Source organism: Gorilla gorilla, chromosome 1 (genome assembly GCF_029281585.2).
Source record: "Gorilla gorilla gorilla isolate KB3781 chromosome 1, NHGRI_mGorGor1-v2.1_pri, whole genome shotgun sequence".
NCBI classification, from domain to species: domain Eukaryota; kingdom Metazoa; phylum Chordata; class Mammalia; order Primates; family Hominidae; genus Gorilla; species Gorilla gorilla.
Window position 1 is genome coordinate 146,827,753 of NC_073224.2, and position 15,692 is coordinate 146,843,444.

Here is a 15,692-nt window from a genome sequence, read left to right on the forward strand (position 1 = left end):
AATTCTGGGTGAAAATCAACTTTATAACCGTCAAATTATCAATCAAGGCACTAAAAAGAGTAAGTAAAGCTGGGCTACAGTGGCACACTCCTGTAGTCCCAGCTACTCCAGAGGCTGAGGCAGGAGGATCGCTTGAGCCTAGTTCAGGGCTGTAGCGTACTATGATCATGCCTGTGAATAGCCACTACACTCCACCCTGGGCAACACAGAGAGACCCTATCTCTAAAATGTATTTTTTTAAAAAAAGAGTGTATGTGTGAGTGTGAAAATTAGAACATTTTCAGCCATATAAAGTATTTAAAGATTTATCCCCCAAGCACACTTTATTTGAGCTTAATAAAACTAAACAGAGGGAGTAAACCAAATAAAAGGCAGGCACGGAATGCAAGGTATGTCACACAGAAGGGAAGAGAAAGGAATTCCCAGGATGATGGTAAAGGAAAGCCCCAAGACAACTTCCATGCAGCAGGTCTAGAGAACCAGTCCAAATTAGAGCGGAACTCCAGAAGAACTCCAGGAGGATACCTCTAAGAAAAATAAATGGCACTGATAAATTAGATGACAGATTGACATTGTGGAAAAGTGCACTGTGAGACATTTTGTGGAACTGAAGATGTATGAAGATTTTAATGTTCAAAGAAAACTAGGCAAATTTTGTTTTTTAATGAGGCAATTTTTAAACATAGTTGTATAAGAAAAAATGTAAATCTAGAAATAACAGCTAACAAGTATTTGACACTATTTTAAATTTTTTTTTTTTTTGAGACAGAGTCTCACTCTGTCGCCCACACTGGAGTGCAGTGGTGTGATCTCAGCTCACTGCAACCTCTGCCTCCCAGGTTCAAGTGATTCTCCTGCCTCAGCCTCCCAAGTAGCTGGGATTACAGGCGTGTGCCACCACGCCCGGCTAATTTTTTGTATTTTTAGTAGAGACAGGATTTCACCGTGCAAGCCAGGATGATCTCGATCTCCTAACCTCGTGATTTGCCCGCCTTGGCCTCCCAAAGTGCTGGGATTACAGGTGTGAGCCATCGCACCCGGCCTCTAAATTCTTTACAAGCATTAACTAACCCTCACCACTACTTTGTGGTACCATATTCTACGTGGTTCTTCATATGTAAACAATTTGTATATACTCACAAATGAAAACAGTTTAAAATGTTTTATATAACTATATTGAAAGAATGAGGAGAGAAGCAATGAATTTCTTTCTCATCTAACATGTTTATAGAGAAAGCTTTCTCTATAACATTGTTTCATCTAACATTATGTTACAGAGAATATATTTATAGAGAAAGCTTACCCCCTTATTCCTCTCCTCATTCATTCTCATCTAACATTATAAAAAATATATAAAATTGATGAATCTAAATGCAGTGCTATTTTATTTAGAGATATAAAGAATTAGCTAAGGGTTAAAAGTTATTGCCTCTAAGGAGTGGGAAGGGGCGGAGGGAACAGACAAGAAACTACATTGTTTTGGTAAAAAGCCTTTTAATTTCAAAATTATCTGATGTTTTAAACTTTTAGCAAGTAGCATGCCATTAAATATTCCAAATTTACTTTTTAAAAAATAGAAAATGATAAAAGCAGTGAAGACAAACCCAAAGCAGTGAAGACAAACCCTTGGTAACATCAACATCTATGGTAGTGTTTCAAAAGGATATTCTCTGAAATACTAGTTCTAAAGAATGTTAATAGTTGGTATGTGAAAAAACTGTTTCAATAACCAATTAATATCCTCAGAGATATGAGAAAATATTACATCCATGAAATAATAAGGAGCTCTAAGAAATAAAATTATAGCCAAAATAAAAATTTCAAGAGAAGAAAAACCAAACATATATAATAAGAGAAAACAGATTAAGACAACCAAAGGCTCAATCTAAGACATCCAGCACATGAAAACAGAAAAAAGGTGGGGAAAAAATTATCAAAGAAAAAGAAGACGACATCCCAGTAACCAGGTAAACTGTGGGGCTTTTTCACAAAAGGACTTCTTGGAGATTTTAATATGTTAAGAAATACTTTATATATAGTTTTCTCTGACACGAGACAACAGAAACTCCACACTCCCTTTCCTTAAAACAGCTCAAGAAACAATTGTTTTAAGGCAGTGGTTCTCAACTCAAGTCCATAAACCAGTACTGATCTACAGCAAAGTAAGAAAAGCAAGAACAATGTATTCAGTATTTAATTAAGTTAGTTAACTTAAAAGACCACTCCGTATTTTGAGGGCATATCCTTCTTATATTCTTAAATTTAAGTATCTTTTATGCAATGATGGTGGTCACAGTTTAAAACATTCTTACTTTCTAAAATGAAACGTTGGCAATCTTGTCAGTACACTAGCTCCACCCCACCAGTTAATGGTTCATGAAAGGTAAGTATAGGAATCTCTGGAAAACTCTTATTTGAATGATGGACAAACAACTCCAGAGGGGCTAAGCACAGTGGCTGTCGCCTATAATCCCAGCACTTTGGGAGGCTGTAGTGGGAGGACTGCTTGAGGCCAGAAGTTTGAAAACTAGTCTGGACAACATGGCAAGATCTTGTATTGCCATGTTTTAAAAATGTTTTAAATACAAAATTTTAATTGCTTTTTTATAAAAGTATCCTGAGGAAAAGAAGTCACCAGAGAAATACAAGGATAACCCAGAGAGTAAAATATTACCAAAAAAATGAGAAAATACAACTAAGTAGTAGTATACCAGATGTACCAGACGGGTTAAGTAAAATGAGTAATAAAAACTGTTTATTGAATATAACAATTCAAACGTCACATACGAGCACTGACTTCAAATGCCAGACTGCATGGGGTTTAGAAGTGAGGACTAACAGGCTGAGTTTAGCTTATTCTAAAAGTTTAGCTCCTCAAAAAGGTCAAAAAAGTTTTAGGGGCAAAAAAATGTTTGAACATTCATACAAGCTACAAGGTTACAAAAATGGAGAAGTTATTAAAACTAGGAAAAATAGGCTGGGTGCGGTGGCTCACGCCTGTAATCCCAGCACTCTGGGAGGCCGAGGAGGGCGTATCATGAGGTCAGGAGATCGAGACCATCCTGGCAAACACGATGAAACCCCATCTCTACTAAAAATACAAAAAATTAGCCGGGCATGGTGGCGGGTGCCTGTAGTCCCAGCTACTTGGGACACTGCGGCAGGAGAATGGCATGAACCTGGGAGGCAGAGCTTGCAGTGAGCCGAGATCGTGCCACTGCATTCCAGCCTGGGCAACAGAGTTAGAATCCGTCTCAAAAAAAAAAAAAAAAAACTAAGAAAAATAACGTAACCAAGAATATTCATATTCCAACAATCCTACTCTTTTACTTTCATACACTGATGATTAAACCTGAATCTTCTGTGTAAAAGATATATTAAAAGTACAATCAGTCAGGCACAGTGGCTCATGCCTGTAATCCCAGCACTTTGGGAGGCCAAGGCAGGCAGATCACCTGAGGTCAGGAATTCGAGACCCTCCTGGCCAGCATTGGAGAAACCCCCATTTCTACTAAAAATACAAAAATTGGCCAGGCGCGGTGGCTCACGCCTGTAATCCCAACACTTTGGGAGGTCAAGGCAGGCAGATCACCTGAGGTCAGGAATTCAAGACCTGCCTGGCCAGCATGGAGAAATCCCCATCTCTACTAAAAATACAAAAATTGGCCAGGCATGGTGGCTCACACCTGTAATCCCAGCACTTTGGGAGGCTGAGGTGGGTGGATCACGAGGTCAGGAGATGGAGACCATCCTGTCTAACACGGTGAAACCCCGTCTCTACTAAAAATACAAAAAATTAGCCGGGCGTGATGGCAGGTGCCTGTAGTCCCAGGTACTCAGGAGGCTGAGGCAGGAGAATGACGTGAACTTGGGAGGCGGAGCTTGCAGTGAGCCAAGATCGCGCCACCGCACTCCAGCCTGGTGGACAGAGCGAGACTCCATCTCAAAAAAAAAAAAAAAATTAGCCAGGTGTGGTGGTGCACACCTGAGATCCCAGCTACTCTGGAAGCTGAGGTTGCAGTGAGCAAACATTGCGCCACTGCACTCCAGCCTCGGTGACAGAGTGAGACTCTGTCTCAAAAAAAAAAAAAAAGGAAAATCAAGCTATTAATACTTGGGAGGCTGAGACAGGAACATCCCTTGAGGCTGGGAGTTCAAGACCAGCCTGGGCAACATAACGAGATCCCCATACACAGACACAATCTCTAAAACAATGAAAATATTAAGCCAGGCATAGCGGTGAGAGCATGTAGTCCCAACTACCTGGGAGGCTGAAGTGTGAAGATATCCTGGGCCCAGGAGTTCAAACGCTACCGTGATACAGTGAAGTACGAGAACTGTGATTGTACCACTGCACTCTTGAGAGGCTCCATCTTTCTTTTTTTTTAAAGGCAGAATCAAACAATTTTCTAGAAATTTACAATCTAATAACTCCATGTAAACAAGTGGAATTTGCATTTTGAATTACAATTGAAAGTAAACATTTTGCTCATCACTGGAACTCTAAAACTTTTCAAGGTATGGCATAAAGTAGGGACTTAAAAATCTCTCTTGAATAAACTAATCAAAGTCTGTATTTATCAATACACACACTAGTAAGTAAATCCTCCATTTATCAAGCAAATATCACTATCCTATAAAAGCACATATTCTATTACAGAGACCCAAATTTATTTATATATTTATCTAGAATTAAAAAGCCAAAAAAGCTCTTACAAATTTTACTTAATTTCACCTCACTTGAAAATTGCAACTAAAAGCAGAGGCAAATTCTCCTCCCCAACCTCAAGTTCAGCCTGAGCCCCCTAGAATTAAAAATAGCTTAACCACCTAACAGGTTAGACAATGAACAGAGGTGTTTACAATGTCAGTGAGTGTGGCTTTAGTACTCTTCATGAAATTACAGAAAATATTTTTTAAATATCTTAAAATGTACAATAAAAAGTCAGTTTTATAGAACATCTTTGTATGTTTGTTTCTACCAAAAGCATGTATTTTTGTGATCACAAAAAAACTTTTATAAACTATAAAAAATACAGATCTTAAGTTTTTTTAAAAAATTGTAAATGAGGTTGGGCATGGTGGCTCATGCCTGTAATCCCAGCACTCCACTCTGGTAGGCTGAGGCAGGCAGATCACTTGAGGTCAGGAGTTCCATACCAGCCTGGCCAACGTGGTGAAACCCCATCTCTACCAAAAAACACAAAAATTAGCCAGGCACGTTGGCACACAGCTGTAATCCCAGCTACTTGGGTGGCTGAAGCATGAGAATTGCTTGAACCCAGGAGGCAGAGGTTGCAGTGAGCCAAGATCGCACCACTGCATTCCCGCCTGGGCAAGAAAGTGAGATTCTGTCTCAAAAAAAAAAATTGTAAATAACACTGTTAAATATAATATATCAAGTATTTTCAAAATGGTAAATACCAAACATTTAGAAACAGTAATAGATTTCAAAAATATATCTGATTTTTTTTAAAAGCCAATATGACAACTGGTAAAATCTTTACATCACAATATCCACAGCCATCTAAATTATTTGTGCAAAAGGAATCCTTGATGATATTATCTCACATATACAATGAATAATAAAGAAAGGTTAACTACAGACTTAAAACACCAAAACCAACAAGGCCACTAATATACATAAAAACCACAGATAAATGTGAATTAAGCACAGGTATATACATTCATGTTCAAGTCCAGAATTTATAAAGTTGATTACACTACATAAAATGAGCCTCCACTAACAATTCAGGCAAGGATGAACTGGAAAGTTCAGTGTTTTCATTATAATCCTGCAGACTCTGGTCCTAAGACCAACGAGAAAGAAATAAGAGAACTGAGGGGCTCTTGCTGCAAGCCACTAACTATATCCTAGAGTTTCAAAAGTTCCAACTACTACAAACAAAAGTATGAACTGGATCTTCGGTAGGTAGTAGAGCATACGGATCATAAGGGCTTGAAAATATCTTCATCTTGCTATACTGCTTAACTTTCTCAAAAGCATTCGTATCTCATTTTCTCCTCCTAATAATGCCATAAAATAGGAAGGGAAGACTACTGTTTAACAAATGAAAAATCTGGAACTCAGAAGTAAAATTACTTCCTTAAAAGTTGTAAAGAAAGATAGGTAATACTTGGCTCTACTATGGTAAACCCCAGTTAAGTGATACTATTTCTGAGACAAAGTTATTCTAGATATTTGTCACCTTTGGATCCCAATTATGAACCGAGGTCACATACAGTGGGGAAGGCCAAGAATATTTTCAGATTTAGCAAATGGTGAATGAAATCAGGCCATTCACTGCCAGTATCGACAGTATCCAGCCTCTTGTCCACAGTATATTTTTGCCATTAAGGCTTTTTTTTTTTTTTTTTTTTGAGACAGAGTCTCACTCTGTTGCCCAGGCTGCCATGCAATGGCACCATCTCCGCTCACTGCAACCTCTGCCTCCTGGGTTCAAGCAATTCTCCTGCCTCAGCCTCCTGAGTAGCTGGGATTACAGGTGCGCGCCACCACGCCTGGCTAATTTTTGCATTTTTAGTAGAGACAGGGTTTCACCGTGTTGGTCATGCTGGTTTTGAACTCCCGACCTCAGGTGATCCACCCACCTCAGCCTCCCAAAGTGCTGGGATTACAGGCGTGAGCCACCACACCTCAGCCTTAAGGCCTTTTTTATAAGTCTAACTGAAGTCATCTATCAGTGATGAAATGATGCATTTCTACAGATGGTTCAACTTGGTTGTTAAGTGTCCTCAGATACTAATACAAGTTGAGCATCCCTAACCTGAAAGTCCAAAATCTGAAATGCTTCAAAATCTGAAACTTTCTAAGCATCAACCACACATGAAAAATTCCACATCTGACCTCGTAACAGGTTGTAGTCAAAACGCAGGTGGCACAACACAGTTTATTCAGTGTCCCGAAGGAAAAAATAAGCTTTAGACTAAGCATACAACGTGTGTATGAAACATAAATGAATTTTGTGTTTAAACTTGGGTCTCATCCCCAAGACATCTCATTTGTATATGCAAATAACTCTAAAATCCTAAAACCCTTCTGGTCCCAAGCATTTCAAATAAGGGATATTCAACCTGTAGCTGTCTGCCCAATTTTGAAACAACAAGAAAAAGTTCAAAGACAGCTGCCTGCAGTATACATTTTCAAAGCTCTGTATTTAAGAGTCTCATATAGATAAATACAAAAGGACTTTATAAATAGTTCTTCAAACACCAACAAAACTGGGAGACTAACATAATTACTAGGCTGAAAAAGCTACAAGTCAAATATGATATATTAGTTTTCTTCTCCCACAGGAATATGTCTTTGCATCTCAAGATTCACCCGGGGCTGCCTATCAATTATTCACAAACCAAGATCTTTTCCACCCAAGGCATTCATACATATCGTACCTACTACCAAAATTGCCCTTCTTCCTCATCTTTTTTTTTTTTTTTTTTTTGAGACAGTCTTGCTCTGTCACCCAGGATGGAGTGCAGTGGTGCAATCTCAGCTCACCGCAGCCCCCGCCTCCTGGGTTCAAGTGAACCTCAGCCTCCTGAGTGGCTGAGATTACAGACATGTGCCACCACACCTGGCTAAATTTTTTGTATTTTTAGTAGAGACAGGGTTTCACTATGTTGGCCCGGCTGGTCTCGAACTCCTGGCCTCAAGCGATCTGCCCGCCTCAGCCTCTCAAAGTGCTAGGATTACAGGCGTGAGCCAATGCGCCCGGCCTCCTCCTTCATTATTTACATAGTTGATCCTTCCTTCTAAGCATAGTCATGTGCTACACAGTAAAACTTTGGTCAACGACAGATTACATATACAACAGTGGTCCCATAAGATTATAATGGAGCTGAAAAATTCATATTACCCAGTGACTTTGTAACCACTGTAATGCAATGCTTTACAATGTGTTTGCAGTGATGTTGGTATAAAATAAACCTACTGCACTGCCAGTAGCATAAAGTCTTGCACATATACTCATTATGTACAATACATAATACTGATAACAAACGACTGTGTTACTGGTTTATGTATATGCTATTTAGTTGTCCCTTGGTATCCACAAGGCACTGGTCACAGAACCTCCTGAGGATACCAAAATCCACAGATACTCAAGTTCTGCAGTGTGACCCATAGAACCTATGGATGCTAAAAGTTGGCCCTGGCTGGGCCCAAGTGGCATGCCTGTAATCCCAGCACCTAAGGAGGCCAAGGCAGGAGGATTGTTTGAGGCCAGGAGTTCAAGAATAGCATGGGAAACATACCAAGACCCCGTTTCTACAGAATATTTTAAAAATTAGCCAGGTGTGGTGGCATGCACTTGTAGTCCTAGCTACTCAGGAGGCGGAGGTGGAAGGATCACTTGAGCCCGGGAGTTTGAGGGTACAGTCAGCTATGATCACGCCACTGCACTCCAGCCTAGGCAACAGAGAGACCCTCTCTTTTAATGAAGAAAAAAAAAAAAAAAAAAAGGCCGGGTGCAGTGGCTCACGCCTGTAATCCCAGCACTTTGGGAAGCCATGAAGGGCGGATCATGAGGTCAGGAGATCGAGACCATCCTGGCCAACATGGTGAAACCCCGTCTCTACTAAAAAATACAAAAAAATTAGCCGGGCATGGTGGTGGGCATCTGTAGTCCCAGCTATTCATAAGGCTGAGGCAGGAGAACGACATGAACCTGGGAGGCGGAGCTTGCACTGAGCCGAAATGGTGCCACTGCACTCCAGCCTGGACTCCATTTCAAAAAAAAAAAAAAAGAAAGAAAGAAAAGAAAAAAGGTAATGTAATTAGGATCCATAACTATACTATAATGACAATGCTTTGAAATTTTAAAAGTATTTTTAGTACTAGATAAGTGCTTCACAAACTACCCTTCTATCTCCTTGATTAAGGGAGAATTCTTTAACTACTATCAAAAAATCCTCAGAACTGAGAATCAACAGAGGGGTTCAAGTACTGATAAGAACTTTAAATTAAATGAGGATAGGAGAAAGTGATGCTTTATCTTATCAAGGAAAATGGTTTACTTTGTTTCTATATGTTCAAAGTATTTCTTTTAATACTTACGTTTTTAGAGACAGGGCCTTGCTCTGTCACCCAGGCTGGAGTGCAGTGGCACATCATAGCTCTCATAGTTCACTGAGGTCTCAAACTCCTAAGCTCAAGCAATCCTCCTACCCAATCCTCCTGCCTCAGCCTCCTGAGTAGCTGGGACCACCGTGCCTGGCTCAGGAATAAATTTAACAGAAGAAGTTCGAGAATTGTACAATGAAAACTACATAATATCAGAGAAAGAAATTAAATAAGATCTATATAACTGGAAAGGCATCCCATGTTCACAGATGTTAATAATATTAAAATGGCAAGTCTTCCCAAATCAATCTATAGATTCAATACAATACCTACCAAAATCCCAGCTGCGTTTTTTGCACAGACTCACAGATTGATCCTAAAATTTACAAGGAAAAGTGAAAGGAACCCAGAATAGCCAAATTGTTTTTTAAAAAGAAAAAAACTTGAGGACTCACAACGTCCCAATTTCAAAACTTACTATGAAGTAATGGTAATTAAAATATTATGGTACAGTCCTAAGTACAGACACATAAATCAATGGAATAAAACGGGGATCCAAGAACAAACTTTTACATGTATGGTTAATTTATTTTTGACAAGATTGTCAAACACAAGTCAATGAGGAAAGAATTAGTTTTTTTAACAAATGGTACTAGAAAACTGGTATCCACATGCAAAACACTGAAGTTGGACCCCTACCTCACACCATATATAAAAAATGGACTCAAAATAGATGACAGGCCTAAATGTAAAAGCTAAAACCATAACGCTCTTTAGATATGGCATCAAAAGCATAAGCAAAAAAAAGGAATAAATTGAACTTTATCAAAATTAAGAATATTTGTGCTTAAAAGGACACCATCAGGAAAGTGAAAAGACAATGCACAGGATGGGGGAAAAAAGTCTGCAAATCATATCTGATAACAGGCTTGTATCCAAAACATATGAAAAACTCTTATAACTCAAGAATAAAAAGACAGCCCCATTTTTTAAATGAGCAAAAGACTTAAATAGTTCTCCAAAGTAGGTATACAAATGGCCAACAAGTACGTGGAAAGATCCTCAATATAATTAGCCATAAGTGAAATTCAAATCAAAACCACAATGAAATACCAATTCAAACCCTAGGATGGTTATAATCAAAAGATAGACAATAATAAGTATCAGTGAGGATGTGGATAAACTGGTGAGATAATCACTCACCAGATAATCGCTAGTGAGCTTGTAGAATGGCACAGTCTCTTTGAAAAACAGTTTGGCAGTTCCTCAAAACACTAATCCGAGTTATCATCTGACCCAGTAATTTCACTCCTAGATATGTGTACCCAAGAGAAACGAAAACATGTTCACCCAAACCCTATACATGAATGATCACTGCAGCATTACTTACAATAGTCAAAATGTGGGAACAACCCAAATGTCCATCAACTGATGAGCAGACAAACAAAAAAAGGTATATTCATATAATGAAATATTATTTGACCCTAAAAAGATATGAAGTGACTATAAATGCTACAACATGGCTGTACCATGAAAACATTAACGATATAGTTTGGATTTTGTGTGCCCGCCCAAATCTCCTGTCAAATTGTAACCCCCAACATTGGAGGAGGCCCCTGGTGGGAAATGACTAGATCATGCAGGCAGATTTCCCCCCCTGCTGTTCTCATGATACTGAGTTCTCTGGTTGTTTAAAAGCGTGTGGAGCCGCCCCCATCTCTAATCCTCCTGCTGTGGCCACTTCAAGGGGGCCACTTCAACAGGAAGTTTCCTGAGGCCTCCCCAGCCATGCTTCCTGTATGGCCTGTGGAACCATAAGCCGATCAAAATTATTTTCTTTATAAATTACCCAGTCTCAGTTATTTCTTCATAGCAGTACAAGAATGGACTAATATAGTCATGCTAAGTGAAGGAAGCCAGACATAAAAGGCCACATATTGTACTACTCCATTTATATGAAATGTCCAGAACAGGCAAATTTATAGACACAGAAGGTAGATTAGTGGTTGCCAGAGGATAGCGGATAGGTGAAGAGGAGTGACTGTTAATGGATTAAGATTTTCTTTTCTTTTTGGGATGATGAAAATATTCTGAAATTAGGTATGGTGATGGCTGCACAACTTTGTGAGTATACTAAAAAAATCACTGAACTGTACACCTTCAAAGAACGCATGTGAATTATGTACATATAAATATAGTATATAAATTATATCTCAATAAAACTTATTAAAAACTGTACAGTTAAGATTTGTGCATTTCAATATATGTAAACTTCACCTAAAAATAAACCTTTAAAAAATAATAAAAACGATGGGCTGGGCACAGTGGCTCAATCCCAACACTTTAGGAGGCCACAGCAGGAGGACTGCTTGAGGCCAAAAGTTCATGACCAGCCTGGGCAACACAGTAAGATCCCATCTCCACAAAAAAAAATTAAAAATTTAAAAATCAGCCAGGTGTGGTGGTGTGCACCTGTAGTCCTAACTACTCGGCAGGCTAAGGCAGGAGGATCACTTCCGCCCAGGAGTCTGAGGCAGCAGCAAGTTATGATAGCACCACTTCACTCCAGCCTGGGTGACAGAGCAAGACCTTGTCTCTTTTTACAGAAAAAAAAAAAAAAAAAAAAAAGAATGGTTACATAAAAGCTCACTATTCTATTCTGCTCACTTTGTATTATGTTTGAAATATTCCTTAAGTTTTTTTTACCAAAGTGTAAAAACAAAGTAATTTTTTTAAACAACAAAACGTTCCTAATATCCATTTTTTGTTGTTTTTTGAGACAGAAGCAGAATCTTATATTTTAAAAAGACTAGAGAGGTCACTATCTTTCATTATTCTATTGCAATGTTATATGAAAACAGAAATATGACAGCAGACATGGTATGTGGTAAAAATGAATACTTCATCTTAAATGTACAAAAAGAATCTGAACTTCCTCAGTTCTAAGGCATTTCCTCATCCTTGGATTCCTGTGGTTTCCACGGTTAATGAATGTAACAATTCCTCAATACATGGATGCAATAACCCCTACTACTGTGCTGTCCAATACAGTAGCACTGCTACATATGGCCATTTAAATTTTAGTTTTAATGAATTAAATTATAAATTCACTTCTTAGTCTCACTAGTTACATTTCTAGAGTTCAATACCCACATGCAGCTAGTGGCTACTGTACTGGATACAGCAGATATAGAACACTGCCATCACTGGAGAAATTTCTACTAGATAGCACTACTCTAACATATAAGAAATATCCACAGGGAAACTTTTACATTCCAATTTAGGATGGTTATACTGCATTTCACAGCAATAAACAAATTTTCCTGAAGAACAGGGAAAACAAAGTACAAAAATATTAACCATCAAAGATCGTTCATGGAAGTGTCGACTAACTAAAACAGCAGTTAAGTTTTACTTTCAGAACCATCAAGCTACAGATGTTGGTCATGGTAACTCCTCAGAGGCAAATTTCTCTGTTAAAATACAGATTAACAATATACTGTCAGTTTCCTCAAGTCAGATGTAAAGATTATGCTGAAAAATGATTAAAGCAAATTATCCTTCAAAGATCCCACAAAAAGGAATATTTATAATCCATGAAATCAAAGAGTTAATGACCCACAGTAAAATACACAGAATGTCTTTCCTAACAGAGCTTTGAGGCAACGGGGATGATTTAAAGAACTATTAAATATAATTGTGTCATCTAGAAAAAAGGCTTAACAAGATGATTTCTGTACAACTAGTTCTAAAACTGTGTATGCATTTCATCCTGATAGTTACACATTTCCGTTAATACCCACTAACATTATAAATGTAGTATCAGGAAGCAGGTGTGTTCTTAATTCAAATATTTAGAATATTTTTAGCACTTTAAAAAACTGCAGGTGAACTAATTTTAAAATGTGAATTCAAATACATTTTTATATTTAGGAATCTGAAAAAACAAGTCATTTTGTATTCCCTCTCAAGTTATAACTAAACTATAGGGCACTTAAAGCCATCAGTCAAAACAACTCCCTTTAAAGCATTTTCAAATCCTAAAAAGGTTATTGTGAATTTAATTACATTTTATCCACATTAACTACTTCTACATACAACTATCTTTGAAATTTACTGACAAAAAAAAAAAAAAAAAGGAATTCCCAAGAGAGAATGAAACCATGGAAATTGAAACCACCTTGTAGGCTAGGTATACAAGAGGGTCACATGGAATCGATCTGAAGGAGAAAGTAACTACTATTACTACCGGAGGTTCTGGAGTCAAATTAAATCAGGTACTATTTACATATTTCTAGCTCTGTACTGACCTCACATGGTGCCTTCCTATGTATTACACACAGGCCTAGCTAGGTTTTCACATTTAAGTTAGTGTTACATGGTTTCTATCTTTAACCAAAGTTAAATGTTTTAAAGAATAGAGTAACATTCCATAAGCCTTTTCCCATTGTTCACAAACCCTTGCTGTTAGTCAGATTACCCCGATAAATCCATCTGTTCCCTCTAATTGCTTCCAAAGAAAAATTCTAGCAACCAAGGACACCAGATTGTAAAACACAGAGTTAGAGTTCTGGCACTACCGAAATATGTTAAGAAATCTTGGCAAATTGGTTAAAATTCCTTAAGCCGTAATTACCTCAGTTGTAAAAATGAATACAATACAAATCTACATCCTAGACGTAGATTATATGAGTTGGGTTTAATTAAACAGAAGAAAGGCCTCATATTTTTGGTGAGCTCCAAATATAAGGTACCTAGCTTTCCTCCATCTCACTTTCCCTCCCACCGCTTCCCTTTAAGCTTTCAGGTTGTGCTTCCAACCTCCACTTCAGTGTGTTCCCCTTATCCTTACCAGCACTTACACTCGACCCCCTTTACTCCAATTCCATACAATTCCACCCTCCGATTCCAAGCTGCTACTTCCCTTTGCGCACTGCTAAGGTCCCAGGCAGCCCTCCACTCTGCTCCCCACATTTCCCTCAGCCCCCATTTCCCAACGGCTCCTCCTCTCGGCTCCCCACCCCCTCGTCACCAGGTTCATCCTGCCCCTCCAACCGTCTCCCGCCCCCAGGTTCCTTCCTGCCCTCCAAACACAGCTTCCCCGTCTCAACGTTTCATCTTGTTCCCCCAACAGACTCCCCCAACGACCTCCTCGCTCCTTTAGTCCCTATTTTCTCCAACACTCAACTGACTACTCCTCTTCATCCATTCTTTTCAATATACACATAAATGCAAAGGCACCCACATACAGGAGCCCCCACCCCCACCTTGGTCCTCCATCTTTCCCTTTTATACTTGCTTCCTTTCTTCCTCCTTCCCCCAACCCCCATCTCCTCCGGAACAGTCGGTTCCCAGGCCAAGGTCTCTCACCTCATTCGGTCACTTCAGTGGTGCCAACCGCTTCATACAGGAAAAAACAACCAATCCGTCCCCGTGGGCGCTTCCCCTGCGAGTCCGAGCACTTACTGGGCACCCACCCCACCGGGTACCCGGTACATATGCACACACAAACCGAGGTCCTTGGAGACAAGGGTTGGGGGTAGAATGAGCGTTCTTACACCGGCCTCAAACACAGCCCACTTCAATACAGCCCCTCGCCATTTTGGTTTCCCGCGGACTGCCGGTGCATTCTGGGAGCGCGGAGCGACTCCGGTGCCGAATGGCAGCTCTCCAAAGCTGCGGGGGGGCAGGGACTGCGCGGCGAGCGCGGAGGAACACCGCGCCCTGCGTCCCCGACTGGGGCTGAACAAAGAAGGACTCTTTAACGTTGCAGTGAGGCTCAGTCCTTCCGCCGCCGGGGCTAACACAATAGTGAAAACTGCGCTCCTCATCGTCGGCAGGCTGGCTCTGTTATACAGGAAAAGGGTCGTGTGCGACCTTCGGTGTGCGTGGTCGTGACGGTGCTCTGTGCATCTTGCTGGGCCGATTTCTTTTCCCTGGAGAAAACCTTAACTGAAGCACGTTTCCTCTACTTTCATCCTAAGGCCTGCTGTTAGAATTTCCTTCAGCGGGGAGAAGACCCAGGATGTCGAGATTAAATTTTATTCAGCGATTCACTGTCCAGTCCCAAACTCCTTATCAGGAGCTGCTTTTATGAAAGACTTTCAGACGATTTTTTTCCTAACGATGAAAGGTTGTTTTCTGTTTACCCGCTTTGCAGTCCTTCCTAGTTGTAATGAAATCTGAGAATAGTCCCCTGCAAAATGGTTTAAGAAAACAGAATTGTTTATTAGTGCAGACCCTTAGCCTGCCCAGATTCTGCTGCCTACAGGGGTCCCAACTGACAAGCTGTGAGATTGTATGCTTGTCTCTTTAACTTACACCTAGATACAACCCAGCTCCTCTTAGTAGCCACGTGTGGAATCTTTATTTATAATTTAGTCAAAATATTTTTAAAGCCATTTTATATTTTTGTCCCATATTATGTCACAGGGATAGTGAACACCATATTTTTTCTGTCTCTGAAAAAGTACCTCTTGTGGTCTAAGCTCATTTGGCTCATACTTCAAAAGGGGGGTTCCCTCAGCCTGTGATCTCAGAATTTGGCAAATAAGCATATTCGTTTTATCCAATACCATTCAATACTTTAAATATTGTGGTCATACCGTTC

General features: G+C 39.6%; 1 protein-coding gene across 6 annotated transcripts in view; it reads right to left on the reverse strand.

Annotated features, from left to right (window-relative positions):
* MTF2 (metal response element binding transcription factor 2) overlaps positions 1–15,273 on the reverse strand; it is a 60,416-nt gene extending 45,143 nt beyond the window's left edge. For 2 of the 6 annotated variants that reach the window (XM_063696939.1, XM_019030601.4), the window contains exon 1: positions 14,453–14,726. Coding sequence is in view for 3 of the 6 variants with exons in the window: in XM_004026143.5 (XP_004026192.1) it covers positions 14,453–14,457 (5 nt within the window). In the remaining 3 variants the exon portion in view is untranslated. Of the gene's footprint in view, positions 1–9,076; positions 9,233–14,452 lie in introns of all 6 variants that reach the window. The other 4 variants (XM_063696935.1, XM_004026143.5, XM_055352330.2 and 1 more) reach the window with 4 other exon arrangements.
* Positions 15,274–15,692: the final 419 nt, after the last annotated feature.